Here is a 16,772-nt window from a genome sequence, read left to right as displayed (position 1 = left end):
GCCAGGGTATCCTATTGCCATATTAATTCATTTAAGTCAAAATACTTAGGTTCGGTTCAAGAGAAGCCAATACTTGAATATCAAAATTTGGGGCAATCCAGTATTTTGAAGGTTAGACCTGGTAAAGAGAGTGGAAGTGAATGATATTCTGTTCTTTAAGATCCTCAATTGTCACATTGTGAATTACAATACGAACATAGTTTTTGTTCATTTTATCAATATGGTCTCTGCAACTATATAGTTATATTAGGCAAGCTTTTACTTCACCTTACTGAGTAGCTGATAACACATTATGTGTTCACTCAGATTACCGTATGCTGATATTTCCCAAGAATTTTAGTGCATAGGAAGCGGATATGATGCAGCGTCTGTTAATATAGGCTCTAATTTGAAACCATAGATTTCAAATTGTTCATTAGCTCTTTTACAACGTGTTTACATTATCTGCTGATCGCTGTAAGCAGATGGCGAACCGTCACTAATCCATTTGGGCTATATTGGAATCATAAGGAAGTGTCCAATATTTTGCATTATAATCAGAAAGCTGTTCAGACGGCTGTCTTTTACGTGTGATGTAGTATGTAGGTAGTACGTTTGCTGTATGGTAGATGTACCTCTGCATTTCATATTATTGGTGGGAACATTCTGAAGGCATTCTTAAAACAGCTCAACAAAGCATGTTCTCAGTATATAGTGAAAACTGTGTATGATTTATGTCGGCGTAGGGAGTTATCCTGTTTTGCCATTTTTGCAAAGTCATGTTTCAATATATTAGTTTCTCTGACAGTGTTATGGATGACGGATATGCTTCTATGCATAGGAAAGGCTGTGATACCATTTTGAAGCTATGTTCAGAATTGTTTCTGTCCTCTTACTATTTTCAAAAGCTGTTTACGTAAAATTGTATAAACTTAATATATTGATAAGTTTTTCATTATCTTTTGCTTACGTTTACTCGTACTGTGAAAAATTGTTTAGTTAACCGAGGGTCCAGACGGGAATCCAGATTTTGAGGTTTTCAGCAGAAAGCATTCCTAGAACACAGGATATTGACAAGTGAAATGATTATTGTAAATGTAGATTCAAAATACCTCATAATACTGTGCAGAAGGATTGTTATTGTTAATGACATTTCAGGATTAATATCAAGCATTGGGCGCAATAAGTATGTTTCTTGGTAAAATTTGCCGAAAAAACCTAACACATCTTGACGTAACCTAAACTTCCCTTAACCTGAAAATACCAAGGACATTGGGGGTGTAGGGGGTTCGCCCTCTGTTCTGTTAAACGTTTCTATATTTTCTGCCATTTCTAAGAGTTTATATCCCCCGATCTGTAGTCAGCCGGACATGACAGTTCGCGTCATTTAGGAGGGTCTTTTCTTTTTATGTCCTTTAGCACAAAAGAAATTCAGCAAAAAGCCAAAGGATTAGTAACTGTGGATGTGATGAAGATTTTGAGAAAATATGAGTAATTTATTAGAAAGTTCTTGTTGAATGGACTAAATGGTTAAGAGATTTTGGGTTGATTTCGATTGTAAAGACTCATTTCGGGTTAAAAGAGGAAGTTGATGCATAATGTAATTATATATTCTTGACCTTCCAAGATTTGAATCCAACCTTGACCTCGCGTTTCGCTTCTGTCTTTCCAGGTGAATAACAACAGCTTCAGCACGGCGTTGTCATCTCGTCGCCCGATGACCTTGGAAGACATCGAACCGGCTCATCGGGAGGACGTGTGGAAACTCCTCGGTCTCATACCCGAGACCAAAGGGGTGGTCTCGGGGGTTCGGCGAGTGTACCCAGCCATCTATTCGAAGCTGAAATTCTGTGCCAACACTCACAATGGGTCGGCCAAAGGGGTTGAAGAGAGCGGGAGTGTGAGGACAAGAGGCCTGACCCGGGATGTGTCCATCGACTATTCGAAAGACCCCAAGAACGCTACCATGCTACCTCGTGGGGTCCCGACGTCGCCCTCGGCGTCGGTGACCTCGATGCCCAACTTCCCGAAGCCCAAAGACAACGCCGCAGCGGCGAAGGATAGAATTTTCGGCGCCGGCGGTAACGGTGATGGTGGTGTTAGTAGTAGTAGTAGTAGAGGTAGTTCCGCTAGTTCACGCCCACAAAGAAATAGTGCTTGTCGAGTTGGACTGACGCCTTTGGAGGCGGACGAGGACGTTCTCTCGATCTCGCCCAACGCAATAGGGGAGACTCGGCCCTCTTTCCCAAAGTCTCCTCAAGGAAGCTCAAGTGTCACAACGGATACAACGCCGAATGGGACGACCTCTACCATAACGTTTGATTTCACGCCTCCCAAATCCCTTCTGTGTGTCCCCATCTCCGCCCCCGGGAAGGAGACCTCTGCTGTCTTGGTCTGTCTTGTCAACAAGAAGTCAGGGCAGTTTGGCAAGGAAGACATCGAGACCGTCAAAGAATGTTTCAAGTAAGTTACCCAGGTCTTTTTCGTGTTCCTTCTCTTATTATTTAAACCCAGGCGCCTTTCTCAATCCCTCATTAATTCGGGGAAAGTAAAAACTCTCCGTCTCTCAAATTTGGACGCTCAAGGATTACAATGATCTTATCCATAAATCCTAAGAAAAGGAGAAATGTCATTTCCATAAATTTTTTGAGCGTGGGCAGCAACTTTCATGGATAACTGATTTAAGTATAATTTTTGTTGATAAAAATGTTAAAGACTGAAATGTATGCTTTCGTATTTTCAAAACATCAAGTACAAGTAGTAGTTTATTCTTTTTAAAGAATATAGTAATTTTAACATCCAGGTAGTAAAAAGGCATAAAAAATCCAAGTTCTTATTTAGACGTGGGTTGTTTAACATAAACTTGACTCACCAGCATGATGGTTAAGATTAATTCTGGACTAGGCTGAGTCGTATACACATTCATATAAAGGTCATTGCATTGCATCTCTGCTGACCTATGCAGTGATTTAGTCACATGGAAGGTGGTCGACTGTGCTTCATCGCCGCTTGGAGTACGGTACGACGTGAACTAACACCCTCTTGATCTCCCTCCCCAAAAGAAAATAGAAATAGATAAATAGAGAGGTAGATCGATAGATATTTAAGATGTGTCTTTATATTAGTGTAGCACTAAACGTGTTTACCAGAGATCCTTCGGTATGTTTATTTATCCAAATTGGCTGTTCGATATTTACGAGAATGAAGGATGATATTACTAAACAGAAGATTAACTATTATTATAATAAAGCTTCTCACTGAGCATCACTAATTAGCTTGAGACATGAAAGTAAATTTGAAAGTCTGAAATTACCAGAAAGTTTTTTCGTCAAGCAGTATGTGCATATTGACCATTTAGCTGCAAATGATCTTCTTCTTCTTCTTCTTCTTCTTCTTCTTCTTGCTTTCTTTCTTTCTTCTTCTTCTCTTCTCTTCTTATTATTATTATTATTATTATTATTATTATTTGGCTCTGAAAATGAAGCTTTTTTTTTTTTTTTTTTTTTTTTGCAGCTAGGATAAACGATAAAATTAAATGGAGTAATAAAAAGATTGTCATTTTGTTAACCGTTGACTCTTCATGTTATTAGAATTCCAATTTCATTTTTAATGAAGGATGATATATAATTGGAACACGAAAATAATTTTCGTACTGGATAAGGGATTTTATGATTTAAAAGTAAATGCTTTTTCAGCCCTTGGAATATATAATTTCGGTAATCGATTAGCTCATTCCCATGTATATTTTGTAATTGATAAACTATCACCCACGAGGTTATTTTGCCCCAGAATTCTTGAAAATAGAATTTTTATTATAATGCAAAAGTTGAAGGGAGGGATGGAGAACGGACCTCTTAACTGCACGAGAATTGTTCCGTTGGGGTTTCTTATTTCCTTTTTCCATCGTCCCAAGACAAAAATTTCCCCTCCTCGTTTTTGTGCTTTGTTTTTCTTTGCGGTGTTTGCAACGTTATTTGTGTAAAACATTTAGAATTCCTGCCATTTCAGTTACGTTGGAGGGGAGATGGAAACTGGCTCAATTCAACAAAGTGTATTTGGTAATACAGGAATAGTTCTGTGTATTCTCAGAAGCAATGTGCTTTACGCCAAGGAACGTGTTTTCATAAAACTTGTATGCACATTATCATAAAGTTGTTATATAGTATCTAGGTGAAATTTGGCTTTTAGAAATTTATTATCAGAAAAAAACTTTGTTACGATGCCTTGCACTTAAACTCAGTCAGATATATATCTGAAATGTATGTTCTAGAACGAGACAGACATTTTAGACAGAACAATTGGGTTACCAAGAAAGAATGAGTGGGTGTGAAAGGGAGAGGTAATGACATACACCGCTAGTGGTAAAGCCTGTGCGTCAAATAACACTCTTGCAATCCTCTTATTTCATTAAGGCGGATACTTTGTCCACTTGAGTAAGATGCAATTGACGACAGTAGCTTGCAATTGGCAGCCTGCAGCTTTCTGTTACGCATGTGGGTGTTAAGACTTTCGGAGGCAGCGACACTATTGGCATCGACAAGCTTTGATCCAGTGGCTCATTTGTCTCGACAGACGTGAAATTGTTTGTTGCCTTTGTTCAGGATAACTGTTCAGCTTACTCATATAATTTGGAGGAACTTTGATTATATCGGTTTGAAGAAGTATGGCGTTTGAATAGCTATATGTAGATTTTGCTCTATTTGCGTGATAGTGGCAGTGATAATATTTTCTTAAAAATTGGAGTCATTTATCTAAAGATTCCTCTATTTTGATTCCAAAGTTGCTGTACAAAAACAGTGCTTGGAGGCTTATATGTCAATCTTAAGTTTTGTAATTTATTGGTAAGTAGCTTGTCCTCAAAATCTGAATTTCGTAGGTATATCACGTTTCAGGTTACCTGGTTAAGGTTACGGCCTTTTACACATTGCCTGGATGACTGTAAAAAATAAAATCAGAAGTTCTTGGTCCCTGGTGATGCTTAGCATACAAAATAGATAAGAATGATAAGTGTTTGGCTTTTTACAGCTGCTTTTAGAGTGGGGAATGATGTTTGGTTGAGGTGAAAACATAGTTGGTCTTCTAGGCTGTAACATATATAAATTGAAAAATATTGAAGAAATGGAGGAACGAACTGTCTTTATGGCTGAAGGTGTCCCAGTGCTTGGCGTTATAGCCAGATTGTCATTAATCAGTATGACGAGCCTCGTGCTGAACTGGAATTTTATTCATTTTATTATTCTCGCTATTTAGTAACAAGTTCACTACTGCTTAGTAACATACATGTCTTGGTTGCCTGTTATAATCACCCAGCGTATTTGTTACTTATATAAATAACCCCGGTGAATTAAGTAGTTTACGTAAGACACTGAATTACTAATTTTACTAATCATCTTAATTAGACACTAGTTTGTATACCAGCTGTTGTTTCTTCAATACTGGAATTCGATATCATTCGAGTAATGCAGATGTAAAACTTTAGCTTACATATTGCAAATGTGCTTAGGTTGCGCATACTTGCACATGATTTGTTGCATATGACCAACTCGGCCCCACACATTAATGCAAGGAGTAGCGGAGGTGATCAACGGTGTATAAAGTACTTTTCGTCGGCCGTTATCATAAAGTCTACGAAAGGTTTTCGCCTCTTTCTTCTCATCACGTCTTTTAATTTCTTACTTCTAATTTGCTACGCTCTCGTTGAATTTAGGCGATATTCTTCGTTCTGAAATCACGCTTTGTGCACTGTAGGCATTACAAAAGGTTCTTTGCAGCGTCCCTTCCGCCCCTAGCTGCAACCACTTTCATTCCTTTTACTGTACCTCCTTTCATTTTCTTTCTTCTATCTTTCTCTCCACTCTCTTGTAACAATTGACTCATAGCACAACAGCGAGGTTTTCCTCCGGTGACGCCTTTGTTACCTTTTACTAGCAATTTTAATTTCAGCGCTGAATGACCTAATAGGTCCCGGCGTTTGGCCTCCTAAAGTGTATAGTAGTAGAAGCGTTCGCTCCGAAAATATACTTAGATTTCCGACTGCCGAAGGCCGTCCTTTCGCTTGTTGGGTGTTTGATTTCCTTCGGTGGTTCGCCCGCTGGACGCTTTCGACGACACAAAGGTGGGTCGCTTTCAGGTGGTTGACTCGATTTCCTAACTTAAATAAACGTGATTTCCTTTTATTCCCTCGGGTTCTCTCATCGCCAACTTTAATCAAGTTGATTTCCTCTCCATCCGCACACAGACACACCTCATCTCTGCCTTTCACTCAATTTGGAACGATCCCATTGATTCTTCCAATCTGATTCTGTTTTATTAGATTTGCACTGGTCCCCCAACCCCACCCCCAACCCCCGCCCCCTCCCCAAACCCTCCGTCCTTTTCCTTTTTCCAAGAGTGGTCGTTTATTTTGTATCTTGATCTAATCCGTCGTTTTATTTAACTGGATAATTCTGCGTTGCTGTAAATGTGTGTTCCTTTCGTCTTTCGATGAGGCCCTAATTTTCATCATGTTCCTTCTTCTTCTTCTTCCGACCTTATTAATTCCACTGTATAGCAGGGGTCGGCCGCTCGAGGCGACTTTTTCCATCTATTTTGATTCCTTGCATCTTCTTCCCCCAGTCCCACCTCACCCATATCACTTCGCACCATTTTCATTATCTTCCGTTGCACACCAAAACATTTATACGAAACTTGATCATAATCTTTTTTTTTTTTTGGCCAGACTTGTATCTTCATTCTCTTGGTCTTTGATAAATTTTGTCTTTCAAGTGTAATGAGCTGGTTAATCTCTCGAAGCAGGTAGTACCCAGCTCTCCCGGGCATTATGTACGAGTTTATAGGGTTGTGGGGATGTAAAAATACAGGAAATTGCTTGGTTCTGGACCTTTCATTTTACATCTGGTAGTTGGACTTTTTGTTGCTTTGATTATTGCGTGAACTTTTAATACATATATATATATGTATATGTAAATATATACATTTACAACACGCATACACTTATATATACATATAAACACACACGCACTTACTCACAAGTGAAGGATAATAGTATTGAATCAGTAAGATAGCGCTGTATGAAATGAGATAGCAAAAGGATAATTAAAATAGACGGGTAAATCCTAACACGTATTGAGGGGATTGAAGAGTGGAAAACCCAGAAAACAGTGTGTAGAGGAAATGGAGTAGTTGTTAAACGAAGGGAAGCTCATTTTAATCATCTGTCCATAAAGATTTCTTTCATTGGTTATTGCCCAATATTAAATGCGTTGTGGCAATGTTAAGTGTTCCAGTGTTACGTGTTCCATTTTGTATTATTATCATCTGTTAATAAGTAGCTACTGTACTTAGTTACTATTCTGCCTTGGCGCAACCGTCGAATAGCCCAGTAGGAAGTATACTCCGTAAGGGGGTAGTGCCGTCAGTGCGCCTCATTTGGTGCTCTGTAGGTATTTCTCAAGGTCTTTGCAGCGTCCCTTCGGCCCCTAGCTGCAACCACTTTCGTTCTGTTTACTGTAACTCCATTCATATTCTCTTTCTTCCATCTTACTTTCCACTCTCTCGTAACAATTATTTCATAGTGCACCCGCGAGCTTTTCTTCCTATTACACCTTTCAAACCTTCCACTGTCAATTTTCGTTTCAGCGCTGAATGACCTTAGTTGCCCCAGTTCTTGGCATAATGTCAAAAATCTATATAAATCAAATGAAATCAAGTAGGAAGTATACTCTTCAATGTAATTTACAGTATAACTTGAAGGGCATCAAGGTAAACGAGTTTCTGAAGTTTGACCATAAAATGGCATAAGAAGTTTTTCCATCAGTTTGATGACCTTCCTCAATTCAAGCCATACTCAGATCATTTTGCGGAAGAGTGGAAGTACCGTTCGACAGTGACACATTCAAGGACTTTGGTTCGTTTGTCCGTTGCCCTTGTGTTATTGTTCGTTGTTTAATAAGCGATGCCCTTGTTCTGTATTTTCTATTACCTTTTATTACCACTTCCTAATGAACGCCATATTCTTTGGAAGCTTGAATTTCAAGTCGGTGGCCCCTGAGGGCTTGTTCCATAAGAATAGGGTTCATCTTCTGAATAATAATGATAATAATGGTAATTGTATGCTGGAAACAGACCTTCTTTCAAACATGTTTTATTAAAAATAATGGCAGAATTCACAGAATGGATTTTATACAAAATTCTTTTAACTCTCCTTGTGACAAAGCATAAGGAGAATTGAAAGAATTTTGTATAAAATCAATTCTGGGAATTCTGCCATTATTTTAATGAAATAATGATAATGATAATGATAAAGCCTTTGGCCAGAATGATCTATAGTTTTTCGTTAGGACAGTTCCTGTCCTTCATAGTGTTTTCCGGGAATATTGGAGAATGGTTCGCTTACTTACTGTTACAGAAAGTTCCCTTTAGACGGTTCAGTGGCTAATTCATTGTGCCCGCACCATTTTATCCAAAAGTTTGTAGGGTTCGCTACATTAGGCTTGAGAACTTGAACTTTCTCAGACAGCTGAAATATTTCATAACCTGAGTTCTGAAAAGTAAGACCAGGAAAGAAGCTGTGTTGATCTACCTCAGGAGAGTTTTGAGGAAGACGGAGGAAGGCAATCAGCAAGTTAGAAATTAGTTTTATATGTTTAATTTTGTTTATGAATCTTCATCCTTTTTACTTAGCAGATAGACGCGTGTGGATTTTTATTAGTTAAAAAAGAGATACACAAATGCGTACAGATATAAAAATCTATAAATTTTTTTGAGTTGTATTGATTAATTACTATCCATAATAGTAATTAAAAAATATTTATATTTTGGTTGACTTCTATATTATTTTGAGTAAAGTGAACACGCTCATGAACACGTATTAATCCTGTCGGTTGAGGCTTAAATGATGAGCTGATGAAAATAGAAATTAACCTTTGTGTTGAAACTCGGTAGCTCATAGTATATTTCATGAGAAATAGAAAATGAAATATTCAGTCGCCTGTGCCCATATAATGAATTGCAGCGGCGCTCTGTTATTACATTTATTTACTATGTAAAAAAAATGTATTTTTAAATCATGCTTTTTCTTCCTGTTATTTCTTAAATATTACTTTTTCAGTGAAGAAACGGGTAAAAAGTATATTCTTCCTTTTATTTCTTAAATCTTACTTATTCAGTGAAGAAACAGGTAAATATCTTATGTTCTTCCTTTTGTGGTTTTCAGGTACACCGTGGGGATGCTGGTCAACACCGTGGGAGTGGAGAGGGAGAGGAGACTCCGCACTCAGTGCCAGGCGCTCCTCAGCGTCGCCCAAAATCTCTTCACGCATTTGGGTAAGTCCCTGTTGACATCTGGCGAATGGCTCTCCGCCGTCTTCACTTAGTCTTGATCGGCCGTTTTCACCAACTTCTGTTCTTCTTGTGTCAAGTTTTCTTCATTTTATATCTTTTATATATGAGCCGGCCTTCATTTTCGTATTCGTTTAGGAAGGGATGCATTCCATCAAGTAAAATGCTTGTTTTTGAGGGGATGTATTATTATAAAATATAAATATTCTGTTACCAACCAGGGTTAGGTCAAGTTTTGTTGTTTTCAAATCTTCGGCTTCCTAAGCGAATGCGTTTTAATCGAAGTTGTCCTTGATTTGGTCCGTTAAAATCAAACGGCATAGGTGATGGATTGTTGTGGATGCCAGAATATATAGTATTTATTCAGGATAAAATTGTAAACCTGCCCGCGTAGGTTCTGTCTTTTTTAATGACGTCCTCATAGTGGTATTATGGGCAGAATGTTCAAAGATGAGTGATCTTTCACCTTTTTAACAGACATTACAGTTCTAAGTAAGCGCGGATGCGATGATTTTCAATTTGTGCGAGTGAATATACCAAAGTGATAACTATTTTCACTGACTCACAAGTGATTCTCTGCCTCTTTTACAGCCTTGAGGTAGTCGAAATTTTCTTAACTTGTCAGGTAAATAAACGGAATATCTCTTGTCAATTGTCATTAACATTATTGTTTCTTGCGGTTTAAGGTTCCTTCACTCTCGTGCCTATTTCTCTTCAAGAATATTATTAGCCTGCTTGTTCCTTTTAGTGCGATGATTTCAGTTTTATGTATTTAAGTCTCGTCAGTTTTAAGATTTGTTTATATCGTTGTAATAATAAGCTGTATTATCTGAACACCACAGTCAAGCGACATACTCTATTTAAACGTATGTCCTTTCTGTCTAAGTCTAGCACCAGAAACCATGTTAGAAGTGGTATTATCTGGTATTACTTGATGGGTTTATAAGTACACATGCTCACACACAAACGCACACTCACACTTACAAATATATATATATATATATATATATATATATATATATATATATATATATATATATATATATATATATATAGATATATATGTAAGTGTGTGTGTGTGTTGCAATTTATACATATATGTGTGTATGCATATGTATGCATTTTATATATATGTATAATATACATGGATGCATGCATGTAAATAAAACTGGTCCACTCTTATTCTCCGAGGAAGAATTCTAGAACGTAACGCGAATAACAATGAAACATGCGCAGATCCCGTATGTTATGCAATTTGCAGTTACATACACATACAATATATACTGAAGCCTAACTGATAAATACAAAACAAATAATGAACACTTCATATCATTCGGTATGCGTTTTTACTCTCCCCTTATCTCCCTCTAATGAAGGGATTCTGATGTTTTAGCCTAACCCCACTGGGACCGTAGAGCGGCGGAAAATGGAAACGTAATAAATTGCTACCAAAATAGGGATTTCTTTCTTTATTTATATATTTTCTATGATGGGGGGGTTGGGGGGTCGGCGGTATACTGTAGGTGACGAAAACCATGGATACCGGAATTGGAAGTAATGAGGACCAATATACACACATATTATGTATACTTTTAATATATAATATATATATATATATATATATATATATATATATATATATATATATATATATATATCAACCTTCTGCAGTTCTCCGTAATATGGGTTGGTTATAATCACTGCTGCATGAGGTAGGCCATTTAAAGGGACTGATATTGGGGTGGTAGTACATAAATGATATTATTGGCATCTACAGCCAGTGAGTGAAGTTCAAAAGTGCCTGTTTCCTAGACCAGAGGAACGGCTTTCGTAGATTATTGACCGTCATGGCGGGTGGAAATTCTTCATAGAACTGGAATGACAACAGATAATCCCCAATTACCTATCTGCTTACCATGATCGAGGGCGACTCTCTTCTCTTTGGGTATAACGTCAGTTACAAATATGTAATTATATATGTTTATATGTGTGTGTTTATATGTACTATATGTAAAATATATATATATATATATTATTATATATATATATATATATATATATTATATGCGCACTTTGTGGTAATTTGTATAGCTGTTTTATTCATATATTAGATTTGCATTGTTTACAGTGCCTTCGCACTCTTTTCATTTTAACGTTTTTCTATGTAACTCTCTCCTTTCTCCAGAATTTGTAAGTTTCAGATTTGATCTTTCTTCCTTTGCTTTATTCTGTTGTTCGTCACCTATCCTTTCATATTTCTTGAATAAGATCGTGTAACTGAATAATTTTAGGACCTGTGTTCGTATGTACATATTGCATTTACGAATGGTGTTTTGAAAATCTACCTTCTCGCTCTTTTTCACAACTTCCTTCCTAATAATATTCATTCCTTCGCCATCCAAGGGAATGAATGCAGTTCTGATGGACCGCTACTGACATTCCACGGTCGAATCACTCTCGTTTAAATTTTAGAAGAGAACCTTCCCTGGACCTGCATATAATTAGAATCTTACCTGGACCCAACATTGAAGCTTCACAGTGCTGTCATTTCCTTCCTTTTAACTTGCATTTGTAAGTGAACCTGGCATTACAGAGGAAGTGAATATTATCTTTCAGAAGACTTACATTTTGTGGTACGGATGATAACATTTTCGTATTCCGCGATGACTATGTTACACTCCCTGTCATAATTTGCTAGTCATTTTGCTTTGCAAGGTATTTTTCCAAAATTTATTATTGCAGGTTTCGTCTTCTTATTTGCATACAGCTAAATATTTGATTCCATATTTAAAAAGGATCAAGAACTTAGAGGAAAACGTACCTCCATTATACATGCTTTTCTGTAGAACTGATCAATTGATTAACCTCTGAAGACGGGAAACTTATTTAAAAGCATTTTTTGTGTTCTTCCGTTCATGTAGTTGTATCTGTAATTCCCGCCGTCTCTTTCCCTTTGCATTTCCATTGAAATGTGAGGGTTCCTTGATGCGCTTTATTGTTTTTTTGCCCGCTAGTGTGATGACCAAATGGAGTCTTTCTGGGTCGTTAGAGAGCATGTCATTAGCCGGGCCCGACTGCGATGCCTTCCGAAGGCGGGCCTCGGATCCCTTCCATTCTGTAATCTGAGATGAAATCTTTCGTTTGATGGAACATGAAACGACTGGCGATTCCATCACTTGAATTGGGAACCAGTATTCATTTCTTTCTTATTCTCGGCTTTTATTTTCAATTTGCTTTTGCTTTCTTTCTTTGCTTTAGGACTTATTGACATTTCTGAGTCTTATATGAATAGATTTGGTGATTATTTAGAGAGTTGTGCTGATTTGTTTTAAATCTACTCGTATTTTTTTCCTTTTAATATTCACTCGTGTAATGTTTTAGGAGATAAAACACGTAGTAAGTTGCACAACTACGCCACGCGGTTACTTTGATAAGTGTTGTAATTATCCGCGTTAATCCCTGGCTTTGGCTTTTACCTCAGGCTGAAAGTGTTGAAAGAAGATTGGAGCACATAAGTATTTTGCTGGTTCAAATGGAATTTGGAAAGTGACACCGTTCTTGCAAATTAAATTCCATTCTGCCCCTCGACTGGCGGAGTCAAAAGGGGCGTACTGCTTTAATAAGCCACTTTTAGCATCAGCGACACGAAAGCACTCTCCCACTTGTCCCATTTTACGCGACGATGAATGAAATATGCGGTGGAACAATTGTGGAACCCGGCTGGAAACGAGAGCGCGGAGGCGTGATATTCCCGGAAGCTGGAAAGGAAGAGTATTTATACGGGGTAGTAAAGCTAGGTCGAGGTCGGTAATAGCCGTGTCAGTTGGTTTCCGAGTCTCGTTGGGTGCTGCTCCGTTACTCTTGCAGAGACAAATAGTTATTCAAGTGCAACGGCTAATGTGACTGGCATACTAATGCCATTTCTGTGCCAGTTCCGAATAAGTAAGAGGAAGGAGAGATGTTATTACCTAAGAAGAGGGGGATAGACAAACTTCTCCTTAAGGGAAGAAAATCTGGAAGAGGAAAAGTAAAAGCAGAAGAGAATTGCTTGCAAATCTTGGAAGCTGAGGGAATGCATGATACCTTATACTGATGGTTTTTAGGAAACACCTTTTTATCAAAGCATCAGATGAAGGTAAAAGTTGGTAAGTTTATATTTTATAACCCTACCTAATTTTTGCAAGTATTACTTAGTACCTAAGTTCAATAGTTCTGGTGCTTATCAGAGTAAAAATGAGTTTCCAGCGCCAGAGCCACCAGTATCACAGGTAAGTGTTTTGAACACAATAGTCACGTTAACCTTTGACGTCATGAGGCTCACCCATAGTGAAGAGAAGTTAACATATGGGGTAAACGCCTCTTCACTGTGGCTCTACCGCAATGACATATTCACAAATTGGCATTAGTACTCATCATAGGCTTCAGCGATATCAATGATGATGAGCATTTACATTCAATTTTATTATTATTATCATTATTATTTTGTGGAGGTTTCATTGCGCTTCCACAACAGTTGATGGGACCAAAGCCAAGAGAGACAAAGTATAGGTCGAGTCGCTTCCCACCTCGGGTAACTAGGTAGGCGATGAATCCTAGAGGTAACTGCTCATCACGGCAATTCACCTGCTCACGCAATAAGGAGGTAGACGAAGCTCTGCCTACATGGGTGATATGGTGGGAAATGAGCAGACCTGTTGAGACTAAGGGGAGTTTACACTAGGCTTCACAGCGAGTATTGCCTCTACAGTCTACACGACTTGAATGCATTATTATCCTGACAGCCACGATGAGGAGTGACGAGGAAGAATTTGCCTGTGCTGCCGTTGTTGTAGCACACATGTATGATCAAATACACAATTGTGATAAGAAAAGGGGGAAATTGACAAATGATTGGCTTCTGCTGCGAAGGAACAAAGCAAGTTCAGGAAGTATCTTCAAAGAGCTTTCTGGAGAACGGGCTATTTTCGAAAAATACTTCAATAATGAAGGTGAACTATCATGGCAACAAGTTATATGACTGCAAAATTAAGTGATAACTTTTCATTAAAAGGAAATAAAGATCATATAACTGAAATAAATTATTAATTTATAACATCGAAATATTTGTTAGAAAAGCAATTTTTATCTCAACATATGATCTCATTAAAATATTAGATAAATAATAAAAATACACAATTTAGCAATAGTCCATATTTATATTGATGAATCATTACACTAAACGACAACTTCTAAAGTATGTTTACCTCTATCATTTCCAGCGATGAAGTTGACTCTCGAATACTGTCATCTCGCAAGAAATGTAGCAAGTCATAGCACCATAGCTTTAGGAACTTATAAATCATCTAGGAACTTGATTTATATAAATCATCTGTTCTAGCTCCTGATTTTTTTATTACCGTTCTTTTTTCTGTTCTTGCTTGTACTAGCCACGTAGAGTGTGGATTTTCTTATTTATCTTCTGTAATTTTGTCGTTAATCAAAACCATCTTTTGCATTAGCTTCATTGCGGCGTCACGTTCATCTCAATGTAAATATGATTTTAATTTTACATTCCATAATCATGGATAATGCTGATATTACTCTGAAAAAAAAAGGATCTCTTCTTTCCATTCCATGGCGCTACAGTAAAATAGTGCACTGGATGACAGCTGAGTCGTCGGCAGAGTGGTCAGGCTTCAGCCATCAAGCTGGGCTTGATAAGTTGGTGGTACGGTGTGAGTCTTGATGAGCAGACCAGTAGGCGGAGTTAACAGGAATTTGGGAGGAGTTAGTGAATAATCTTACCTATGCAGCGTGCAGTGAAGCCTAGTGTAAACTCACCGGTTGTTAGCTTGGAATTCTTCCATTTACTTGATATTCTCATTGTTTCTCCTTTACAAATAATTCAATGTATGTAATTCATCCACAAATTGAACCAGTCTGTAACTCATTAGTTAGATCTATATCTATTCAGGGCATGAATGCAGAAAGATAATCGTTTCGTTTTACCTCAGGTTTTGACGCTATAGCCTTCTATTTGCTGCAGCAAGAGATGAGTATTGCCAAGTAACTATTACCCATTATGGAAATGATTACCTATTCACGCAATAGTAAATCTTGCCACGGGTCTTCTAGCTTGTATACAAAGTGGCAAGTTATAGCACAAATACAGTCTTGCAACCACGGGGACAATTCTATATCCTGCTGGCCATTATCGAATTTGTTGAAGCCTAGACTCTGTTAGTGACTTGGTGTCTGCCTGGTGCTTGGCCGGGCCTCGTGACGTCGCATGTTTACGTCTCGAATGGTGTTTGGATCCTTTTCTGTGATTTTCTTGGATCCGGTATCGGTCACTTCATTTTACTCCATGATATTAAATCTATCGAACTTAGGTACTAAATAATACTTGCAAAAGTGAGGTAGGGTTTGAAACTATACACTTACCAACTTTCACCTTTACCCGATGCTTTGATAGAAGGTTATTGCCGAAAGTGTTTCATCAGCTATGGATCCCTTCGTAAGTACTTGTTATATTCATTAAGGAAATTGTGCTTGGAAAGGTAGAATAGAAATGGTCTTGTTAGTCATTGTGCCATCATCACTTCTCCTTAAGAACATTTCAGGTTCTTCTTTAGATAACTTTTTACCACGAAATATCGCGTTTCTCTGTTTAGTATTATATTTTGGAATCGTTTTCACTACAAGACTCTAAAATCTGAACGCCTTCCACTGCATGATACGAACTTAGTGAGAGCGATTAGCACACTGCCACAAAGCTGTCTCAAAGTGAGATGCTTTCATCTATCGAGGTCAGATATGGTAGAACTGAAATATATTTAAAGGCGAAAGAAGCCATCCATATTGTATATTACTTAAGGGCGGTAATCTGAAGTTTTAAAATACAATTTTCGACATAAGGATGCATTGGTGATCCTATGAAATTTGCTGTCGAAAATTGAAGTAGAATTCTGGATAGGATATAGATTCCTTTTCGTAGGGGGTTAGTGCCGTCTTTGCACCTCATGTGGTGCACTGTAAGGGTCTCTGTAGCGTCCCTTCGTCCCCCTATCTGCAACCCTTTTCATTTTTTACTGTCCCTCCATTCATATTCTCTTCCATGTTACTACCCACCCTCTCCTAACAAGTAATTCATAGTGCACCTGCTAGGTTTTCCTCCTGTAACACTTTTCAAACCTTTTTACTGTCAGTTTCCGTTTCAGCGCTGAATTACCTCATAGGTCCCGGTGCTTGGCCTTTGGCTTAAATTCTATATTCTGTCTGATATAGATTCCTGTGCCAAGACGTGGAATTTTACCAACCGGATGTACGCATTTGCGAAAATGAGCTAGGACATTTATTTTAATCTTAATCTTGAGCAGTGTTTTTGGGAAATTCCCTGCTTGCATCATTTCGTGATTTAGATATTGATCTTTTCAAATGCTAGCTGACCTAACTGCACAGTAAAGCAGAGGAGG

The 16,772-nt window shown here is 37.9% G+C and overlaps 1 protein-coding gene across 8 annotated transcripts in view; it reads left to right on the top strand.

Annotated features, from left to right (window-relative positions):
- LOC135219418 (cGMP-dependent 3',5'-cyclic phosphodiesterase-like) overlaps positions 1–16,772 on the top strand; it is a 690,625-nt gene that overhangs the window by 442,659 nt on the left and 231,194 nt on the right. For all 8 annotated transcript variants that reach the window (XM_064256178.1, XM_064256181.1, XM_064256182.1 and 5 more), the window contains 2 exons: positions 1,652–2,442; positions 9,194–9,303. In XM_064256178.1, coding sequence (XP_064112248.1) covers positions 1,652–2,442; positions 9,194–9,303 — 901 coding nt within the window. The remainder of the gene's footprint in view (positions 1–1,651; positions 2,443–9,193; positions 9,304–16,772) is intronic.

Source organism: Macrobrachium nipponense, chromosome 1 (genome assembly GCF_015104395.2).
Source record: "Macrobrachium nipponense isolate FS-2020 chromosome 1, ASM1510439v2, whole genome shotgun sequence".
In the NCBI taxonomy this organism is placed as follows: Eukaryota; Metazoa; Arthropoda; class Malacostraca; order Decapoda; family Palaemonidae; genus Macrobrachium; species Macrobrachium nipponense.
Note: the sequence above shows the minus strand (reverse complement) of the source record. Positions and strands in the feature narration are given on the sequence as shown.